Raw genomic sequence first — 23,189 nt, forward strand, 5'->3', positions numbered from 1 at the left:
CACGTATGCATTTAGATGCGGCATCTATTATGAAGGCTGTAAAATACTGCACAGCAGCATCAATTTCTAACGAGGACATGTCATCCCATGATATACTAGTTAAGTTTCGGAATTTCTCCCAGTCTGCTGTGTCAATCTTTCACATAGGAGCCTGTGGTGGATAGTCGTTTTCTTTAAGTGTACTTAATAGTGTGGGGAAGTGGTCGCTTCCGTAAGTATTGTTCGTAACTTCCCATTCGAGTTCAAGCAGTATGGACGGGGAAACTATGCTCAGATCAATTGAAGAAAAGGTATTGTTTGCAAGACAGTAATAAGTGGGTTTCTTCTTATTCAGAAGGCACGCACCAGAAGAAAAAAGGAAATGTTCAACAAGACGACCTCGCGCATCTATACGAGAGTCGCCCCAAAGGGAGCTGTGCGCATTGAAATCACCAAGAATAACATAAGGTTCTGGCAATTGATCTATAAAGGATTGGGATACATCTTTCGTTAATTTGTAAAAAGTGGGTACCTAAAGAGAACTAATGGTTATGAGTTTGTTTAGGAGAACAGCTCGAACCGCCACTGATTCTAGAGGCGTTTGTAGCTGTAACAGTTGGCACGCAATGCTCTTATGGATAGCATAGGCGACACCGCCCGATGATGCGACAGCATCATCGCGATCTTTGCGAAAAGTTATATACTGTCGGAGAAAGTTTGTGTGTTTGGATTTTAAGTGTGTTTCTTGTAAACACAGCACTTTCGGGTTGTGTTTTTGGATGAGTTCCTGCACATCATCAAGGTTTCTAAGAAGACCTCTGACGTTCCATTGAATTATTTGTGTATCCATATTGAAAGTCAATGGGTGCTGTGTGTACAGAGACAGAAGTGTGAATAAGAGGTTTCATAGATTAGATTCCAGAGCTCTTTTGAGGTCTTGTAACGGGAGTTCTGCCATTTTTGGAGCGTTCGAGGGAGCCTCGCTGCTCCTTAGGCGCTTGGCGCACCGTGGGGATAGGTGTAGTGTCCATTGCCTCTTGTGAGGCGCCGGACACGTGCTCTTGTGAGCGAGAAGTTACCATGGAAGGTCCCGCCTTGGAGGGCAAGACCCCTGCGCCCACCAGCCCGGTGGTCGATGGGGCTCCCTGAGGGATTTGGTTGCGCCGGCCATTGCAAGCACTGGAAGGGACCTGGGAGGTTGAGGCAGCCTCGGCTGCGCCCACCTTCGCGGTCGATGGTCCCTTCTCCTCGGTTGACGGAGCAGCGCTAGCTGCAACCGCCACGGGGGCACATGGCGTAACTGCCGACTCACTGCCTGTGGGTCGGACAGCCGCCGGAGGCCGTTGTGACGCTGCCCCCTGACGCTCCACATCGGCAAAGGTTTTCTTTGGCAGGTAGGATACCCGCCTGCGTGCCTCCTTGAAACTGACATTTTGCTTTACTTTAACTGTTACGATTTCCTTTTCTCTTTTCCAAGACGGGCACGGCAGCGAGTATGCGGCATGCTCAGCATCACAATTAACACAACGTGGAGTGTTCTGGCACGTTTTGGAGGAATGTTCATTGTCACTACACTTGGCACAAGTCAGCCGGCCTCGACAGTTCTGTGAACTGTGGCGGAAACGTTGGCACTTAATACCCCTGTCACACGAGCACTTTAAAGGCATTTGAAGAAAAAGACATCTCACACAAAGGAGTTGCATCCGCAGACACACGCCAAAGTTTAATCTCTTTTTCAGAAGCGGTCTTTTCCGAAACCGGAGATCACCGATCTCTTTTACGGCTGGAAAGGCGTAGCCTCCAACGCAGTGGGCACCAGTAATTATCATGCAATAAAGAAACGAAGCAAAAGTGCATTTTTATTTCAAGTGTACACATCACAAAAAAGGGTTTTGTCTTTCGTTGAACCTTAAGTAGGCGCAGTTTTGCACTTTTTGCACGGCACTCTCGTAAGCAGTTCGAAAATATCACGTGACGCTAACAGACGATGCAAATTCGCGCCATTTTCTGCGACCATGGCTACGGCGAGCGGTACCGACGAACAGCCTCCGGCACGCCAAAGAAAACCGCGGGTACAGTGGTCGGAGAGAGACACCTGGGCGTTAATCAAGTTATGGGAAGACAACCTGCCCTCGCTGCGTGCGCAGAAGCACAACGGAGGCGTTTACGATGGCATTGCACAAGCATTGACGAGCATGGGTGTACCTCGCACAAAGGCGCAAGTGCACAGCAAGATAGAGAACCTGGGACAGACCTACAGGTAAGACAAAGCACAGCAGTAAGCTGTGAGCGCTAAATTTACCTTGAAGCGGCTTCAGGCTGTGGTCGCAAGCTGCAAGCTCTCGTTTGTGGTGTCGCGACCTCAGCATCGAACGTTGTTTCCGTAGTAGGCAGCGACGGAACCCTAATCTAGCGGACGGAGCCGTAGTAACGAAGGTTTTAAGGCAGAGACCCTTCATTTCAGCTAGCGTCGAATTTTGCAGGGCTGAACTGCGCCCTGCACACACGAAAGTCGACGACGCGCTAAAGGCTGTTTCTGCAATTCCTTTACAGTGCGAGTCGGTCTGAGTAAACGCAAATTCGCCTTCACATGCGGCGAAGAATGACAACCCGCGCAGGTCGTCAATAGCATGATTTCGTTCGTCACAAGATAACGGGAACCTTAACTTATGGACAGGCGCATTTCACATTATATTGTACGCCTTCTCACGGCAACATATAATACGAAGCAGGAAGTCGTCTGCATGTTTTCATTTCTGCAGATGTGACTACGGTTTGCATTTTTCTCGGACCATGCGCAAGCGTTGTTCTCAGACAAGAAAACATGAGAAACTTTAAATTTTTTCGAGTAAAAAGGGTTACCTTCGCTTCTCAGGCTTTCTGTACCATCAAGTCGCGTTTGTATCTATCGGCAAACGTTTTGCTCTGTGTATATCTTTACATTTTGAGTATATAAAATTTTAGTTCTTTCGTTTTCTTATCCAGGAGCTGCCTGAAACACATGACAACAGGGTCATCACCGCCGAGCTGGCCATTCTTCTCCGAAGTCCATAGGTTTCTAGGATCCCTGCCTGTTCACGATACATCTTTAATGGAAGAGGCTGGGTGCAGCGAGAGCACAACAAGCAGCACTGCCTCCGTCGAAGAAGTAAGAAATGCATAGTGGAGACTATATATGCTTTATTACAGTCAACTAAATTTCAAGACATAATGTAGCATCAGCTGTGCTGCCAAGCCCATAATCTGCACAACCCTGCAGTGTAGCGGACTGCTCTTGTTAATACTGTGGTTCATTTCTGCTTGTGCTCACGCGCTGTTCATTTTGCAAGCTTGGCAGTGCGCTGTTTGGAGAATAAAAAAAATGCAGACTCTAAAATAAAAAAACGTGAATACATACACGCAAGGAGAGGCAGCTCTCTTGCAAGTAAAAACCCTGAACTAATTGTTTACCGCTTCACACATCAACTAATGTGGTCAATGTATTTCGGATCCCTTCTTCAAACGCAGCTGATCTTCGACATGCTTGATTCCGGCTCTGCTTCTTGTGAAGACGTCGCCGAAGATTGTTCACCTTCCGAGTCGCCAGTACAACAGGTTGAATCCAGGAACCTCGCAAGTGGCAGTTCCGAATGTGCCCGCAGGAAGAGAAGGCAACCGGCTGGCGACTTTCAAGAAAGGATGCTTGAGGAGCAGCGACGGCAGAGAGAGCAGTTTGCTGATGCGCACAAAATGGAAATGGATCTCCGTAAAGAGGGGCTCAAGTTGCAAGAGAAACTTGTAGATGCAATGTTGAAGTTTTTTAGTAAAAACTGACATGGTGTTCCACAATTGTTGCTGATTCTTGGGACTCTTGCGTTCAGTTCCTTCGCTTGTAATATTCCACAAGTGCTGTCCTGATGGCGGATGCATTTCCAATTTCAGCTTCTGTTCTGCGTGATGGCTGTGGAAATGTAGCATTGGACTGCTGCACCTCACTTAACCACTGTGGGTGGACACTGTCGTTGAAGTGCTCGCAAATGTTATTGAGCACGCAGCATGCTCGTATAGCCAAACGGGCATTGCCAACAGAACACTCCATTCTTTTCGCAATGAAACGGAACCGGGCCTTTAGCCTTCCGAATGCGTTTTCAACTATCCTCCTTGCTCCAGATAAATGACAGTTGAAATTCCTTTCAGCTTCACTGATGACAGTTCGGTGTCCAAATGGCTTCATGAGGTTTGGGGTTAGTGGAAATGCTTGATCGCATAATATTATCGGTGGGACTGCTGTGGTACCCACTGCGGCAACAGGTGCTTTGAAAAGGGGACTGTTGACAATCTTCGACAGCCGTGAAACACCAAACACATGTGCGTCGTGGCAGCGTCCTGGGGCACCGACATTGCAGTATCTGAATCGATACTTGTGGTCGACCAATGCTAGTAGGATAATACTGTGCCTGCAAGAAAAAACAAAGTGCAAAGTGAATAAAGGTTAGTGCAGCATGGCACTGCTGAGTTCACTGCCTTTAGTTACTGTGATGCGATTTTACAGTTTGCTTTTATTAATAGCTGTGAGTGCAGCTCGGATTACATTATTTCACATAATGCCACAACCGGTCGCTGTTAGCGTACTCTACATCGTATAGGAGTTGCAGTCCTGCGGAGAACTCTTTTCGTCGTCGCATTAAAATTGTCGCTGCTAAACACTGCAAGACTGCGAACCAAATTACGCGTTTTCTTAAGAGCTGCTGGTAAAATTGAATAACATTTTACTTAGCAATAAAATATGGGTCAGTCAGTTACTTTTTTTTACTACTATAAAAATGGGCCCAAACAGAACACTTACATGAAATAAGTTAAATCGTGGCCACTTACCAACCCTTGTAGTTGTAGTAGTCGGTGGCGTACTTCTTTGGAGGCGAAATAGGGAAATGGCAGCCATCAAGGGCACCGACAGCTTGAGGGAAATCGCACACGGCTTCGAACTCTTGGATGTGCCTAGGCATTTCCTCTTCAGTAATCATTCTGATCCAGTCACTTTCGAGCACAGAGACAACAGCTGCGCAAAACTCTCTGTAAATGACGTTGACGGATGAGCGCCCAACGCCGAAGAGGTTTGCCACAGTTCTATCTTCGGCAGAAGAGCACAATTTGTAGAGGCCAATGGCGACACGCTTTTCCGCAGTGATCGGGTCACGCATGTTGGTAACTTGTTTTTCGAGCACATGGCGCAGACTTTCCACGAGAAACCGGAACGTTGAGGGGTTCACTCGAAACGACTGCTTGAAGTTGTGGCCACCGAGGTGAGGCACAGTCTCCTCGAACCACTTTTCGTGGCGGATGAAAGCCCACGTCGATCGGTTGCAGACTCTCGTGGGAAGCGCCAAGGCATAAAATGTACACCCGTTGAGTAGCAACTGCCGCTTAATACGGTCTTTGACTGCCTTTGCGGCGTCTGCTTCGCTCTCTGCAGCAAGAATCCTTGCCAAAATGCATGCTATTTCGACTTTTTCCTTCGTGTCCGTGCAGTCCCCCATATTCTCGACCTCCATGTTGACTCCGATGTAAACAGTGGCCCAAGGTTGCTAGACGAACATGTAAAATTTGCTACTTCTGCGAAGACTCTTGAAGCTACCTTATTAAATCTTCTTTAATTTAACCTTTTCGAATAAACTGTATCTAAATTCACTAAAACAAGCATATTATAGTACGTTTCTAATTTCTATATTGAAATACGTTGGTTTATTCTAACTGGTTTTGTTTCAGAATCTAGCGCCATGCTTTCCATAGCGTGTTCGGAAGGAAACGATAAAAGGAGATCGCCCGCGCCGTGTGTCTGCAGCGCAACTCCTTTTAATTAGAGGTCTTTCAACTCGGTAAAGGACCGCTTAGGTAAAAGAGTTTTTGCGTGCTTGTGTGACAGAGGTATAAAGCATCTGAGCGGATTGGGAATGTATGGCCGAACACGAAGTTTGATATAACCGGCCTCGATGGACTCGGGAACGGCACTTGAGCCGAAGGTGAGTATCAGGTGTTTCGTCTTGATCTCTTTTCCATCTCGCCTCATCTTAATTCGTTTAACATTGATAGCATTCTGGTCACTGAAGCCCTCCAAGAGTTCAGCCTCAGTGAGCTCCATCAATACATCGTCAGAGACAACAACACGGGTGGTGTTCATTGTGCGGTGCGGGGTTATAATTATTTGGGTTTCCCAAATGACGCTAGTTTTGACAATTTTTCATATTGTTTTTGATCGCGGAGCACCAAGAGGAGACCACCGCTTGCCATCCTCGACGCCTTATAACCACGACCAAAGACTTTAATCAATGACTTGGAAACAAGGAAGGGTCAGATTGTTCGTACTGGTTTATCTGGTTTTGCAGAATGAATCACATGGAAACGCGGGAAGGATTCTTTTTGGCTGCCAAAAAACTGGGAGACTTCATCGGTGCGCCCTCTTTCCTGAGGGCGATCAGGTAGTGGAGGGAAGGAAGCAGCCATGTGTGGACGTGTTGTTTTCGGCAGCAACGCTAGCCACCCACCATGCAGTCCAACAAGGGGACGCTGCAGGGCCTGAAAATCAGGACCTGCAAACGCCAGCTGTACTTTGCCACTATAACCCAATATGACATAACCAAGGTTGGTTACTCACACAAGGTTAACCCTTGTTGCCAGGAAGGTCGGAAGTAATAAAGAAATGAGAAGGAGACAGGAATAGTGGAAAGTAAGGAAAAGACGAAGGCTGTAGGGAGAGAGAGACAGGAAAACGCAACTACCGATTTTTCCCGGGTGGGTCAGTCCAGGGGTGCCGTCTATGTGAATCAGGGGCCAAAGAAGTGTGTTGCCTCTGCAGCGGGGCCTTAAAGGTCCAAACACCCAGCATCAGCTCAACCCCCAGGATCCCCCTTTCCCCAGACACGGCTAAGCCACGCACGGCTACACGCGGGAGGGTCGAACCCTCGTGTGCTCGGGTACGTGGTGTCGCAACACACCAAACGCCTGCTGACGCAGACGCCCCTGCGGGGAGCTGCAATGAAGACGATGCAATAGCTACCACGACATCACAACTACGAGAACATACGTGGTTTGGCAGGGTATCAGAAAACTTGGCCCACTGGGTTGGATGTATATATATATATATATATATATATATATATATATATATATATATATATATATACATATATATATATATATAAAGAGAGAGAGAGAGAGAGAGAGATGGCAGAAAGTGCGCGAAATACCCTAAAATTGCTAATAGATGAAAGGAGTCCATGAGATTCCTAATTTACATCGTAATAGATGTAAACATTAATTAACCACTTTACTAAACCTACATTTCACCGCGACTCCAACATGTGCGTGGGATATGCATAATTTTATTTATTGTGGTCGAGAATAATAATAAAATTTTAATTATGAGGTGGTGCTTGAATTGTACGTTTCATACAGCCCTTAAATTAAAGAGGATGGGAAGAAGAGGAAGCTCGAGCAAGAGAACGTAATCATGGTTTAGTTTGTATGTCTATGACTGCCTGTCAGTGAACGCTTGCCGCGGATTTCATCCAATGCTATTATCTGCCGAATGCAAATAGCCGGCGCGCCCTAATCTATTCTATGCCTTTTGGCGTCCGAAACCCGCTATGCGCGACGAAAGTGCGCGGCTGGTTTCTAATGCATGGGAGATATTGTGCCTGAGTGCATGCAATCTCCTATGTGTCATATCACTTCAAATATCATCTTGGTGTACCTACCATCTATCATGTCAATGCTGTTTCAGCTTCGCAGATAGCCAAAAGCACAAATCGCGTGCCGCAATATTTAAGAAAATGGCTAAGTAGGGGTATGTTTTCACAAAGAGTTGTAGCTAGCACATACATCTTATCAAGAAAATTGCTCCATTTCTTCGACATACCACTGAAGCCCTCGCGTGCGTACGTGTTATATACATAATGTTTCATGTGGCACTTTACCCTTTCATGTATAAAAGTTGGCGGGCTAATTTAAAAAATACATAAAGAAATTTGAAGGCATGCAGCATATGGTTAGCAAGCCATTCGTGTAACGCTTTCAAGCAAAAACTATCTTTTTTTTTTTTTCAAGTAAAGACGGCGCATTATGTAGATGATTGTGGTATTGGATTACTTCTCTGGTATAGTGTGTAATTTCTATCCTGCATACTTTAGCTATGTCGTTTTTAAGCGAAATGTGAAAGAACCAATTGAATACTTTCACGCGCCAGAAGCACAATACGACTATTAAGCGTGCCGTAGTGGGAGAATCTTTGTCTCGGGGCTTGGTCTAGTGGCTAGGTTACCTGGCTCTGTCATAAATTTGACCATCTGGGCTTCAGCAACATCTACCGAAACACAACACCTCAACCTTGGGATGTTCCACGAATCGTCGTTGCAGAACTTAGTGTAGATTTTGCACAGCTATATAAAACCTTGGTCGTGAAATACACGCCCGTCTTTGTCCTGTTGAAGTCCTGAACTTCCTTTTGTGCTGTTTATTCTCAAAAAAGCATTGCTGCGGCGTTACTTCAAGTATGCTTGTGCCTACGAACTCTCGTGTAGATTCATTAAAACTCTGAAAATAATATGGTTACCGAGACCCAGACAACGTAACTTACCCAATTCACCATTGCACCGATGTACTCGACGAGATCTTGTGTTGTGTTAAATGCGTTCGCATACGTTTTGGTTACCAGAATGCACATTTCCACGATAAATTCGTTAGCTGTATTCAGTATCCCTTCTGGCTCTCCTGCAAACGCGACATTAAGTGAAGTTTTTACTGAATTAAAAAGATCATGGTCAATATTCCCCAAAACTATCTTACGGTCTAAGACAAAATTTCAGCCAATCGTGACGCTAGGCATAACATTAACAAAGGTGACCGGCTAATGGCAAAGAACACTTGTGAACGTATGGCTTTGTGAATTCTGCCCCAGACCACTAAAATAAATAGTTAACGCGCCCACCTAACACTAAGACCATTATTGTTTATTGCTCTTGTCATTAACTTAATTGTTGCTAGTATTGCTATTCTCCACTAATGATTTGGGGAATATATAGAGAAAGAATAATAATAATATTTGGGGTTTTACGTGCCAAAACCACTTTCTGATTATGAGGCACGCCGTAGTGGAGGACTCCGGAAATTTTGACCACCTGGGGTTCTTTAACGTGCACCTAAATCTAAGCACACGGGTGTTTTCTCATTTCGCCCCCATCGAAATGCGGCCGCCGTGGCCGGGATTCGATCCCGCGACCTCGTGCTCAGCAGCCCAACGCCATAGCCACTGAGCAACCACGGCGAGTATAGAGAAAGAAGGTGCATTTGCTTTCTAACAATCGTAATGCCGAGAAGGCGCCGGGGTGTTCATTTAGACTTTTTTATTGTATCTTCTTTGTAAATTACATAGGATTCACGTTATTCCGGTTCTGTGGGAGTGCGAAACTCGCCTTTCGCTAACGTAACTTTGATATGCTCAAACCTGACATTTTGGTATATTCTCCCAAAGGGAAGGCCCGGGAGGGAATACACATGTGAGCGACGACTGTTGAACGAAATTCGGAAGAGGACGCCTCTCTGTAGTTTACATTGTATTGTACATACTCCACAATCAAGAATATAATAACATGTAACGAACAGCTTTGCCTAAGTAGTGACTTCACTGAAGACATGAACCTCATCGCACACATCTCATAGCACCTGTATTTCCCAATTAAACTGGCTTTCGGCATTAACAATGTTGCAGAGCAAACTTTAGAAAAAAATGTTGAACTATTAATGCCAACGCGATAGAATTGCTAAAGGAAAAGATGGTCTTACCGCTATATAACACATTCAACTGAAGTGACGCTGGCTGTGGTGCGGAATCTTTAAAAGGTGCTGAGTTGAATTATGATTTAAAGATTTTAATCTGCTTGTCTTATTGCTGCTACAGCTCCAATAGTAGGAGTGAGTACCCGCAGTTTCTACAAAAATAATTTTTGCTGCTTAGATGGCGGTACCTTTTCTTCAAACGGTGGAACTTGGCCGGTTTTTCAAGTTCGCGAGGTTTCTTTGCGGCGGTGATGCTTTTGTATGCTATCACAAAGGCTGATAGGACGTCGACGAGACGGTGGTACCGGGCCATCCATAACACACCTTAGCAAAGCAGGTGCGATTCATTCGTGCAGAGAGGCTAGTGTTTTCTTCCAACGACGGAAAAACGTATTACCAGTCTGTTGGTGCGTGAAGGCATGCCCATATTCTGACTAAACCCGGTGCAAATGAGTAGACTTGCAATTGGTGTTTTGAGAGCAGGTCGCTAACACGATGTACATTCTCTGAAAAAATATTTTGAAATTTTTTTATGTCACAGGGCTAAGTCAACAGGCCTGATAGCATTCAAAGTTTTAAAAAAATTATGGGGTTTTACGTGCCAAAACATTCAAAGTTCGCCTCATCTTCTTTGTTTCCCTTTATGCCATCATTCTTGTATCAGAAAGTTCTTCAATCTTGTCGACAATTAGCTTAGCAGGCCTGTCAAACGAGGTTCACTTCTAAAAATCATACTTTATTGACATACCAAATATATGGACGCCTGTCCAAGCCGCACAGCGTGCTTAGAATCAGTAAACAAGCTATTCAACTGGGAAGGCTTAGGAGTAAAGATCGACGGCGAATACCTCAACAACCTTCGGTTTGCCGATGACATTGTTTTATTCAGCAACAATGCATACGAGTTACAACAAATGATTGAGGGCCTTAACAGGGAGACCGTAAGAGTGGGGCTGAAGTCTAATATGCAGAAGACAAAGATAATGATAAATAACCTGGCAAGGGAACAAGAATTCAAGATCGCAAATCAGCCTCTAGAGTCTGTGCAGGAGTACGTTTACCTAGGTCAACTAGTCACAGGGAACCCGGACCATCAGAAGGAAATTCACAGAAGAATAAAAATGAGTTTGATCGCATACGGGAGACATCGCGAGCTCCTGACTGGGAGCTTACCGTTATCATTGAAAAGGAAAGTATACAATCAGTGCATTTTACCGGTGCTGACATACGGAGCAGAGACTTGGAGGCTGACAAAAAAGCTTGAGAAGAAGTTAAGGACTGCGAAAAGAGTGATGGACGAAGAATGCTAGGCATAACTTTAAGAGACAGAAAGAGAGCGGTTTGGATCAGAGAGCAAACGGGTATAGACGATATTCTAATAGACAGTAGGAGAAAAATCGCGCGGGGCAGGTCATGTAATGCGGAGACTAGATAATTGTTGGACCACTAGGGTTACAGAATGGGTACCAAGAGCGGGGAAGCGCAGTAAAGAACGGCAGAAGAGTAAATGGTGCGACGAAATTAGGAAATTTGCGGGTGCTAGTTGGAATCGGTTAGCGCAGGACAGGGGCAACTGGAGATCGCAGGGAGAGGCCTTCGTCCTGGAATGGACATGAATAGGATGATGATCTCTAGCCGTCATGTTCAGAATAAACACAGGATGTTTCACGTGACCTGAACCATGGATTTTAAAGGGACTGACAACCAATTTTCATGGAACCAGCATTGTTTTGTGCAATGGAAAGCTTGCCGGCCAGAGCGCCTAATCATGATGTTGTAACGCAGAAAACGCCGTGTAACATTTTTTATCAAAATTTTATCTGCAGTGAGTATAAAATTTTTCGCTGGAAGCATGCTGAAAACTGTGATAGGCGAGCGCGGTAGCGATTATAGGCCGGCCTTAGTGGCAGGCAGACGACAAGTGCGGCCGTAGGTGTGAGAAAGTATTATTTAGTTTATCGAGTCAATGTTCCTACGATTCACGTTTTCCAAAGTGTTAAAGTCTTTCTGCAATACCAGCCACGTGTTTTTGCGGTTTCCTGTCCGACTGCTTTGGTATTTGACTAGTCAAAACGTTACCAAGCTCATCGAAAACGAAACGACGCTTTTACACGTGATATGTGGTTCGTGTTGTTGTAGCCAAGCGTGCGCTACTGATTTCCGATGTCGTCTCTCGTAGAACTGAGTTAGCTGGAACAAATAATTTTTGCTCACACGCGTGCTCAGAATTTAGATCACCCGCCGTGGTTGCTCAGTAGCTATAGTGTTGGCCTGCTGAGCACGAAGTCGCGGGATCCTATCCCGGCCACGGCGGCCGCATTTCGATGGGGCGATGGGACGTCTCACAACACTTTCTGGCGAGTTGTCACTCTCGTTAAATAAGTGGTTAAGCAAAGCTGAATGAAACCAACGCTTGTAGTTTGCCGTCATGTGGCGCTCCTGAGGGCATTTTTATTCCGCCTAATTGGTTAGCTAACCTAGAGGAATTGAGCAAAATTTTTAATATTCACTTTAGGGCCAATTGCGTTTCATTGCGTTGTTGAGCGGCCGATCCAATGGCTTGTGGCAACGTACATAGTGCGTTGTGATTTGTTATTGTCGTTTGGGGTTTTAAGTAAAACCTACGAAATATGAAACAGAATTGGAATTTCAATTTGGATTGGCTTTATTTTCTATAAAGGTATAATATGTGGTGGATTTAAGGAAAAAGCTGCACAAAACAACTTGACGGGCTTCAAAACCCTGTCTGAGGGCATCAGCGGTAGACACAGGCACCGATTCAAGACCGACAGCACAAACAGTACATTCCAATACAATACAATGTTGGCATCAGCTTGTGCCAGGAAAAAGAAAATTGTAGTATAAGAAGAAACACTACAAAGGATCCAGCAATCCGTAGTTTTCACATAAGAAATAAAAGCAGCAAATTGGAAAAAGCAGCATGAAACAGAAAATTTGGTCATGATCGAATTTCGCTGAAAAAATCATACAAACGCAAAACAGGGCAGAAAGTGACATCGATATTATGGCGCATGACTGTGTTTCACAGGCAGGGTAAGCAGTGATGTAGCATTTGAAAACCGTAGTTGATTCGAGGACGTGTCACATCTCATTGTTCGGGCGATCGCGTGCTGATCTCTGTTCAGTTTCGAACTGCCTTCCAAGTATCAAGATTTCATAGCCGTATCTCGCCACTTACTGGTCTTTGTGACTTTCTTTGCCAATTTAAAATTATATTTCCTACTTAAGTGCCAAACAGCGTGCTGGACTCTATCGCTATAAATCATGGTCTTTTTAGTGCCATCGTCTCACCACACATTCTGGTGACTTGACTGCGCTCATGCGCTATCATATCGTAGGGCTCTCAACCGGGCTCGTGGACCGTGTCTAATTGAGCGTCTGCGGCTCTAGGCATCGATTTCACAGTGCGTCAGCATCTTTGACGATAGCCCAGGAAAAGCAAGCGCCGTCGTGCCTGATAAGAGATAGGGTTGAAACACCATTGCGAGCGTTGCAATACGATAGCGCATGAGCGCAGTCAAGTGGATTAGTTTCATATTTCGCGGACTTTGTTTAAACCGTGACCAAAAATCACCACAGGAAATGTAAGTTGCCACAAAAAAATTGGATCGGTCGATTATGAAGCCCCTTTACAACGTAAAGAAACGCACTTCGCCCTTAAGTGAATATTGAAAATGTTGCATCATTGATCTGAGTAAAAAATCATTAAGCGGACTATAAAAAAATTGTGTCCGACGATTACTATAATCTCTAATGCGAATTTTGCATGCAGCTCGATAGGTCTTTTTATTTTACGATATATTGACGCAAAGAGAGAGAGAGAAAGAATAAATATTTTTAATATGCAAATGCAGCTATGAAGAGGCGTCCTCCTTTCAGTATGCAAGCCTTGAGCTTGTACCGGGTCGCGGGCCCTCGTACTCAACCATTGCTGGTCATCAAGGTCCTAGCCGGCCAAGGCTTTCTCCCAAAACTCGTTCGTGTGATAAGTATTCAGAGGATTTAGTGGTGCCTTCCTGGATCCCTTTACTGTGTGCCTGAAAGACCGGGGTTCTCCGCAAAATCTCCATTGCGGAGAGAATGGTGTAAGAAATACGAGGTGTTTTCTGGTGGGGTTTTTCTAGAGCACTGTTCCTTCCGTCCAGCAGCAGTTGACATGCGTGCTGCATCAGGCCAACATGTCGCACCCGTGTATACTTCGAACACCACTCGAGGAGCTGTTGTTGCCAAAGCAATTTGAGGATCGTAACCCCCATAGGGGATTGCCCAAGAAATAGTCAATAAGTAGGGTCGTTGTTGTTGGCCATCATAGTCGTTACTAATATCCATTATGGTGGTTGGCCAAGTAATGGGCAAATCATTTTTCATTACAACCACAAATTAATCCTCAGGACTGCTCTACCTTAGAGTCTGTTGTAGGTTGGAATTACGTGGTAAATTTAAGGCGAAAACCACACTAAAGATCAACACACGTTATTGAATTGTACATGAAAAAAGAAGAAATACAAATTGAACACGGCATTCGCTAGAACTCGATAAGGAAATAATGGACTTCAGAGTAAACAGCCCTCTTTTGAATCCCAGAGTAGCGGCACCACATAATAAGGTCCAAGTGCAACGCTAACGCTTGATATCGCTGTCGGGACTTCGCCCATCAAACGAAAGAGCTCCCTTTTGATTTATCCGAGCGCTATCGAGTGATTTGGAAGAAGCAATGGCCAAAACCTAAATATCTGACGGTCTAGAGCCCTCCACCTTGATTAGGCGGATGCATCTCGTGCTCAACATATAGTTGTGATTATCTTTATGTGTCATTCGTTTTATCGGCACAACTAGACGCAATGCACAGTTGAAATTTTCCGATCGCTTCCTGTTAACATTGCTCTCCCGACATCATGACTAGCCCGCGAAATTATTTTGCTAATGTTTTTGATAAATTGAAGTAACTAGGCATATATTTGTTTCCTCTTGAGCTTACTTGCAATTTCCATCCTACTCTGGATTATCTGCTTTGTGATACTGAAATTATCAAGGACGCTGGGTATTTAAATTAGAACAGACTATGGTTACATTGTTACCACGTGGCTGATAATTGTAGACCTTCTTAGTAAACTTTTTCATAAAAGCACAAACGATTAGTAAAGCCCATATAGAGGTTTCCAACCGGGTCTGTTTTCTTCGTTCGAAAAGCCATGCACGAAGCTCGATCGATAAATTATTACCTTTTTAAGTCAAATTTTAAACATGAGAAATGTTCTTTTATAAACAAACTGATGTAGTGTAAGAATAACAGGCAGCACATGCGCACCATATTTGGCATTAGAAGCACTCGCTAGTAATCCTAAGGTCACATGTTGTACAGATACACAAATGTGCAAAAGAGTAGAGCAAGAGATGACCGCCGCCATAGCTGAGTTGGTAGAGCCAACGCCTACCAGATAACAGGCATGTGCACTCTTCTTAGTCTCCTTAGGCCCGTATTCAGAAACAGAACTTAAGCAGGGCGTCAATAAGTTCGGGAAAAGTACAAGTGTTTGGAAAGTTTTAGGCGAGTACTTCAAAAACGACACTTAAGTATCACTTTCGAAAGTAACACTTTTCGTGTCAAGTATATCATCTGGTGTCAAGGATACGTAAATATTGTGCGTGTACGATAGGTTCAATCGCAAAAAAAAATAATTTTTGCAGCAGAGTAAATAGGATATAACTGTTGCAGTGCTTGCTCGCGCATTCTTTTGAGTGAAATACAAAGAACGGTTTGGTTTTAGCGCTTTAATCAAACTCGTCTGGCCACAAGTTCACGTTGGTTCTCGCAGCCACTGCGGTTCTGAGTGTGACCGTCCCGACATTCTTTTTGTTTTGCTGCTGAAAACTTGCGGTGTTCTTGCGCAGAGAGTGTGTGTGCGTTGCGTGTTTTCAACCCGCGCGGACGATGGAAAAAAGGAAAACAAACTTTTCCGAAGAAGAACACGTTGTGCTCCTTGAGTTTGTTTCGCGCCATCGCAGCCTTTCGACAGCGAAAAACGTCCGCGTCATCTCCTCCGGTACTTCTGATGAGTGCAGTCAATGCACGCGCACACAGCAGGAAAGCGTGCGATAGTGTAGAACTCCTCCATTACGGATGCCAAATCATTAGCATTTGGCAACTTCACGAGCTACGGGAACAAAGTCTCGGCAATAATTCTTGACATTCGTGAAATGATTCGAGACACAGTTGCTTGCGAGACAGTAACGAGGTTCCCCGTGACAACCTGAAATGTTCCGGCGCCGTAGAATCGCAGCGCGATTAGAAGCTGGACCAGCGGCGGCACGGGGTGACCGCGTTCGTTGTCTTTGGGGACCAGTGGCAGCATTTCCAACAGCCGTAGCACCGCTTGCTTGGAAAACTGGTACCGTCACGATAATTCCACGTCGTTGTAATAATAATAATAATAATAATATTTGGGGTTTTACGTGCCAAAACCACTTTCTGATTATGAGGCACGCCGTAGTGGAGGACTCCGGAAATTTTGACCACCTGGGGTTCTTTAACGTGCACCTAAATCTAAGCACACGGGTGTTTTCGCATTTCGCCCCCATCGAAATGCGGCCGCCGTGGCCGGGATTCGATCCCGCGACCTCGTGCTCAGCAGCCCAACACCATAGCCACTGAGCAACCACGGCGGTTTCCACGTCGTTGTGTACTTTCATGGGATTCTGTCGATCCTTAAGCCGTGGCCGTAATGGCGACATGTATCGGTATGCCTCATCCTCCGTAATAGTGCGCACACGTCCGGCGAAATCGGCAAAGTCGTCGAGGCTGCTGTAGCAGGCGGCCATCTTGCTTGCTAGGCGAGAGTAGCGAAAGTCGTACTTAAGGTTGCCAATGAGCGTACTTTAATTTCCGGCACTCAAGTTTCGATTAAAGTTTACTTTAAGTACAATATTTGTCTATGAAACCCGTTAAGCATCGACCGGCTACTTAAGTCATAAGTTAAGGGTAAGTTCCGTTTGTGAATACGGGCCTTAGACTTGCAACAAAGGCTTAAATTTCCACCATCAAGTCCGGCGTGACGAAAGCGGTGACGCCTAAATCACAGTGGTTTACTCGGAAGCACTCCCATTATATTCTATGCCAGTCGAGCAAGTTTGCATGATGTCATGAATTGAAGTGCCCTGGCCTTGTGCTATCTTGGAGGCGCCGATAGAGCGGCATATATGAGTTCGGCTCCCACGGCTGGCAAGTTGCCCTTTTGAAAGCACATCCATTTTGTTATTAGTTCTATATTTCAAATAAAAGCCGCAGTTAATTTTGACGCTGTACCTATCTTTAATCCTTTTTTCCAGCCCGGTAAGATGCTACTATTCTTGGGCTTTACCAACCTGTTAAAAAATAATTTTGAGAAATGCTCTTTTTTTACATATTGTGCCTGTCTTGGGGACCGGGAAACAGACGTTGAAAAAAAACATGGCATTGCTTTAGCTTACATAAAACGTATCCATCTGTATCTGGGAATGTTTCTCGGTAACGAACCATTCTTCAAAACAAAATCAGTTTTTAGATTTTTTTAATTAAATCCGCTTACTACATGCCCTCCGCCCAAAGACGTCATAGCGTGGCCTCTCTTGAGAAGCCGCTGATTCTATGGTACAGCGCACACCTCCAGGCCCTTACTTTAGAAAGACTCTGATGGGTCAGTAGGGCTATTGACAGTGACACAATTTAATATACCAATTCTTCGTAGCATATATTTTACTTTCGTCAAACATATCATTGTACGCCCTATATATCATTGACATAATTATGCTTAAGTGTCAATTCTACGCACTTTATAGCCAATGTTCGCAGGCCAGTTTACAGCCCCGTCACATATACCCTTTCACAATGACCACACCATAGACTACATCATGCAATTATCTGCCGTTCTTCGGCCTTCCCTGGCCCTTGCACCATAAAACTCCATTAATCTCCATTCTTTCTTGGAGTGTATGCAATGTCTGCTATAACGCATTCTCAAGACTAAACACAATGTTTTTCTGCAATGGCCTCTAATTCTTTACGTTTCTCTTTAGATGCAAAGCTGACTGCAGCATGAAATGATTTTTACGGGCCAAAACCCCGATATGATTACCGAGCACGCCGTAGTGGGGAGAGTCCGGATTATGTTGGCCACCTGGGGTTCTCTAACTCGGAACTAATGCAAAATACGTGGGCATTGTTGCATTTCGCACCGCAATAAAAAAGGGTCACTCAAAGATTGATGTCGCCAACCAGTTGTAGATTTAACAATGAACGTTACCTAGGTTCTTTTTTTCTCTAGAGATACAATTGAAAAAGACGAATTTTGCTTACCAAGATCTATAGGCTCGCAGTACAAGGGCTCGGTCTCTTCCGTATCATCACTGCTACCTAGAAGTAAAAAGTATAAAACTACTTAAGAGCCTTAGCTCTTTTCTTTTCAAGTAGCGTCGTCTACGCACCCGCTCTATTAAGAACGGGGCTACTGATTTCGATAGGCATGTGGTAAGATCATTTACAATAGTAGTATTTGTTAAGCGCTCACTCGCCTGGTGACCTTAATGTCCGCCTAAGTCATGGGTGGCTTTCGCAGGGATTTGAACTTGCTTTCAAAAGGCTTATAAATAAACAATTGTATACATAAAGCAATTGTTATTTATTTCGTCGTGTCTGTATTCTTGCTTACAGAGGGTGACATACAGGTTAGGAACAAGTTAGAAACGACATAATAGTAATGTCTCATGCTCAGTGTTTGTTATTTTCTCGACCTGTCAAGACCTCTCGCTGCGCTGTGTTGTCAGGAGGTTTAGAGTTTTTGCAAGCCATCTCCTTACGGCTTTTTTTTTCTCACCCTCCTCCATGTTCAATGTGAAATAAACCGTCGTTCATTCAACTCTGCCCCGATTGCACCACGCGACATCACCATGTCTGAGAGACCACTCTTTTTCGTTGGTCATTATCCTCATAATATGACTGTTAACATCATTGATGTAGCATGGTAGCAGCCTTGCTTTTTCTAAACTCTGTCAACGGGTCCTATGAACACGTTCTGTTTCTTCTTTAGAGTTCGTTTAATCAACTCCATGGCCGAACGCTGTTAACGAGAACGGTGCCATATCAAACGAGCGAACTGCAATGCATTGAGAGAAATAGTACGACAGTTTATATACCAGCATTTCTGTGGAAATAACTACATGGTACTGCGGGATAGACTTTTCATATTCTGCTTTATTGCTGGCTTCGGAAACAGCAAAAAGCTGGGTGTTTTATTCTTTAGCTTCTTGACGGCAACTAAATGGTTTTAACAATATGGATCAATATCCACCGCATTCAGACGGCCTATAACAAGAATTGAGGGCTTACTTTTGTCGTCGGTTGGTTCTGAATCTCCCAGGATTTCGACGAACACGTGTTCATTGCCTTCAGTACTGGATCGGCTCGACACTACAACTGGAGCGATTCTAAACTTGTGAGCGAGAATTCCGCGCTGAAATGTCGAACAGTGTAAAAAAGGATAAATTTTTGCATTAAACTTGGCCACAAAGGCAAATCATGGGAACATGACCAAAGTATCAAACTTGTGTTATAATTTGCGACTATCTTCTTCCCCTCTGCCTAGTGTAGGGTATACAAAGCATCACCTAATAAGTAAGTATCCGGCCGGCGGGCAACATACAGCCTATTGGGCTAAGCCCGCGCCAAAGCACATGTTCAGCGAATATTTCTACAAGTTGCGTACACAAATTAAGCAAACCGAAACAAGGCACTAGTATTATATAACACCCCAAGCGTTACAAATTATTCAACCTAGGTACGTGTGTTCGGATGGTCGCCTTCGGCCATATCACTTTCACTGCGCACTTACTGGCTGGTTGAACAAAACTGGATGACCTGACTGACTGGCTTAGCCCTACGTCACGCTAAGGCGGTATAGTACTGCCGAAAATGATCGTCCGAGAATACGTCCCCTGTATGCTATATGAAAGAGTGGCGAGTGTCGACACAATTTCATTTGTCGATCGCTCGTCGACCAAGCGTTATCGGTGCGTCTGGTTTTTCTTCTCTGTTTTTTTTTGTGTTCAAATGCATTCTGTGCCTCTCGCTCTAATCTTTGGCGCACGAGCCGTACTTGCGCCGTCAGCGGGATAATACGACGCCGGCGATGGCGCCGGCTACGTGAATACGCACTGTACGTCGGTGTATTTCTCATCGCAATAAAAATCGAGCAACGCAGCCTCTGCACCCCAGGAGTACGGGAGGAGGCATTTTTTTTCATTAGATTGGCGCACCGTAATGCAGGCCTATCTATAGTGCAGGTATATAGCGCATAACGAGGTCACCGCCGTAGTCCGTTTTGCATGGCATTGAAAGCAGCAATTTGGAGAAATCAAACAAGGACTACGAATTCGTAAATCCCCACAATATTGTAACCGTAAAACATTCGCTATATTACTCACTCCAAATACCAACCCCAATTTTGTATCTGCAACTGTTTTATTTGACTGGGATGTACAGATGAAATCTCGCGGACCCAGCGTTCATTCTCGGTGTTCTTGCTGTAGAAACAAAGAGCTCCATGAACGGAAAATTTTCGCCGAAGAGTTAGATTTAACAAAATGGGTATAGCGGTGAAACATTAATCAGAAGCTACGCCTAAACATTAAAGGGGAAAAATGTCGCCAGCAAAACGAAAGTAATATTTCCGAACATTACCTGCTTCCAAAACATCAAATTGGTGGCGCCTATTTGAACGTATACGCATGTATCCGCAAGGCATGGTCATATTTGTAAAATAGAGTCAAAGCTACTAAACTGAGTCCACAGTTTTGTAAAAATTCTGTGATAACCTATCCTTAAGCCAATATTGATAAACTGATAACCAATGAACGAATGACAAAGCGCACACAAGCGGAAAAGATAACGCCTGAATGGGTCATTTACACAACTTAATTTTGAAGTGTGCTTGATGCTCAATATCTAACGTGAATCTACATGTAATAGTGTCAATTTCATCACGAGATACAAAGAGAAATTCTGGAGATGCTTGCATAATAAAAATATCCGCATGAGGCTACAGAATGCAAAGCCGGAATTCACTTTGCGGATCTTACCACTTGTAGACGGCCTCCTGCACTGTCAACGATCAGAGACGACGTATGCGTGATATCATGATACAAGTTTCTTTGCAGTTCTTCCCCGTTTAGCTGGTAAGAAAACGCATTTAGGTAGAGCTCTACTTCATAGCAGAAATATATTTCTGGCAGATGCTGCTAGACGAAATTCAACAGTATTATTGGTGTGTACAAGTTTATATCATGTGTTCAAAGACCGTACTGAAACATTAAAGCAATCATGAAGCATCATGATTAAAAAAGCAACAAAAAATAGTTAGTCATTCCTTTCTCCTTCCAGAAACGTTAGAGGGGCAGCCTAATTATAAAACATCAAGTCAAAAGAAAGGTCGCTGAGGACATGATTCTGCACTTGGTAGCCTCCATGATCGCATGACAGCATTAGATTGCGTTGTGTTCAAAAAAGCGAATAATTTTTATACATGATACACTGGGAGCCTATGAGTCAGTGTGGAGGAAATTGGCTTCTTTGAAATTTCGATCAGTATGTGTTGCCCGTGGTTAATATATTGCGCTTGAGTTATTTCAGGGCATTCTTCCACTCTAGGTAAACAACTGTGAAACAAATATGCCTAAAAGGAAGCCCCATGAACACCTAAATTTTATATGGATGAAATGGCAATGCACTATGCTGGCTTGATTGTCTTGAGCACAAATATGTCTCCTGGCTTAAGGAAATGCGACAGAGGTAAGGAGTTTAGTGAGATTGTTGATCGACAAGCATGAATATTGTTTGTACGTACCAAGTTGGCGACATCGAAATACATTAGCCTTAATGATGGATCCATCTAGCATAGCCTCACCAGCAGTACTTAGGCAATTCAGAGATGAGCTGGCCGCTCAACAAAGACGCGGCCCAAAATTTACTTTGTTACTGAAAATTCCCTACCCGCTGTGGTTGCTTAGTGGCTATGGTGTTGGGCTGCTAAGCACGACGTCGCGGGATCCAATGCCGGCCACGGCGGTGGCATACCGATAGGGGCGAAATGCGATAAACACCCATGTACTTAAATTTAGGCGCACGTTAAAGAACCACAGGTGACCCAAATTTCCGGTGTCCCCCACCACGTCGTGCCTCATAATCAGATCGTGCTTTTGGCACGTAAAACCCCATAATTTAATTTAAATCCCCGCTTAGTCAAGAAAGATTTACAGTACCTTATGCGCGTGGAAAGAGAACATAGTTCTTCATATTGCGGAAAAAGAAATACACAAGTAGCTTTGTTAGAGCCGCGTTAAAACACAAGTAGCGTTTTCTGAAGTTGAACCAGCATCCTAATATTTTTCTGAACAAGAGATTGACAGTAATTTCATCAATTTCACCACTTATGCCCCGTAACTATTGGGTAGTACCGAGATGTGATGTCAATTCGCCCAACATAACATGGCAGAAGTTTTGAATAGTGTTATTAGCCTAGAACATTGAAGTCAATATATCAGTGGTCTCACAAATCATCTTCTTTTTCTCTTCCGAAAATTTGAAAAAAGCTTTTCCATCTATATGTTAAAATTAGTATATAAGACTCAAGCAACATTAAAAAAAAGCGGTTGTGACGTCCAAAATCATTTGGTGTTCCGCGTCATGCCACTCGCGATAGGCCAGGCTAAGCACTTTTGGAAAAACGAGACTTATTTAACATTGTGCAGGTCACAAGCACAATAAGACTCCATATCACTTTGCAGTCGCCTATTCAACATCGATTGAATTAGGGCAACGGCGGAGGCATAGCGCCTCATGCATGGTATTGTAGTGAAGCCACATTACAGACGGTTCCGTTGCAATCTTATCCGGACCCTAAGGCGGACCTATCCTGTGCTCGATGCGTAATCTCTCTCTATATTATGCGAGTTGCTCTTATACGAATGCCTTGTTGCGCTGGGCAACCATTTTAATTGCGACTATTTGACAAATAATTTATTGTGGAGTCCCGAAAAGAAGGGTATTAAAAAAAAGCGGTTGTGACGTCCAAAATCATTTGGTTTTCCGCGTCATGCCACTCGCGATAGGCCAGGCTAAGCACTTTTGGAAAAACGAGACTTATTTAACATTGTGCAGGTCACAAGCACAATAAGACTCCATATCACTTTGCAGTCGCCTATTCAACATCGATTGAATTAGGGCAACGGCGGAGGCATAGCGCCTCATGCATGGTATTGTAGTGAAGCCACATTACAGACGGTTCCGTTGCAATCTTATCCGGACCCTAAGGCGGACCTATCCTGTGCTCGATGCGTAATCTCTCTCTATA

The 23,189-nt window shown here is 44.3% G+C and overlaps 2 protein-coding genes across 2 annotated transcripts in view; one reads left to right on the forward strand and one right to left on the reverse strand.

The window, feature by feature from the left end:
* Positions 1-23,189, reverse strand: part of LOC142563123 (venom metalloproteinase antarease TserMP_A-like) — an 81,232-nt gene that overhangs the window by 46,050 nt on the left and 11,993 nt on the right. Inside the window, exons 3-6 of the mRNA XM_075673666.1 lie at positions 20,920-21,012; positions 19,172-19,295; positions 18,143-18,199; positions 8,591-8,724 (exon numbers count right to left, since the gene is read on the reverse strand). Coding sequence (XP_075529781.1) covers positions 8,591-8,724; positions 18,143-18,199; positions 19,172-19,295; positions 20,920-21,012 — 408 coding nt within the window. The remainder of the gene's footprint in view (positions 1-8,590; positions 8,725-18,142; positions 18,200-19,171; positions 19,296-20,919; positions 21,013-23,189) is intronic.
* On the forward strand, positions 1,651-3,807 carry LOC142563122 (uncharacterized). Its single transcript, XM_075673665.1, has 3 exons — positions 1,651-2,239; positions 2,965-3,127; positions 3,487-3,807. Exons 1-3 carry the CDS (start codon positions 1,995-1,997, stop codon positions 3,790-3,792), a joined length of 714 nt encoding a protein of 237 aa, XP_075529780.1. The 5' UTR covers positions 1,651-1,994; the 3' UTR covers positions 3,793-3,807.

This window comes from Dermacentor variabilis, chromosome 11 (genome assembly GCF_050947875.1).
Source record: "Dermacentor variabilis isolate Ectoservices chromosome 11, ASM5094787v1, whole genome shotgun sequence".
Taxonomy (NCBI): domain Eukaryota; kingdom Metazoa; phylum Arthropoda; class Arachnida; order Ixodida; family Ixodidae; genus Dermacentor; species Dermacentor variabilis.

Bases quoted from the DNA above. Each gene is read 5' to 3' on its own strand.
- LOC142563122 (XM_075673665.1), top strand. From the start codon at position 1,995: ATGGCTACGGCGAGCGGTACCGACGAACAGCCTCCGGCACGCCAAAGA. The intron at 2,240-2,964 runs GTAAGACAAAGC...TTTCTTATCCAG, and splicing joins AACCTGGGACAGACCTACAG to GAGCTGCCTGAAACACATGA. The intron at 3,128-3,486 runs GTAAGAAATGCA...CTTCAAACGCAG, and splicing joins GCACTGCCTCCGTCGAAGAA to CTGATCTTCGACATGCTTGA.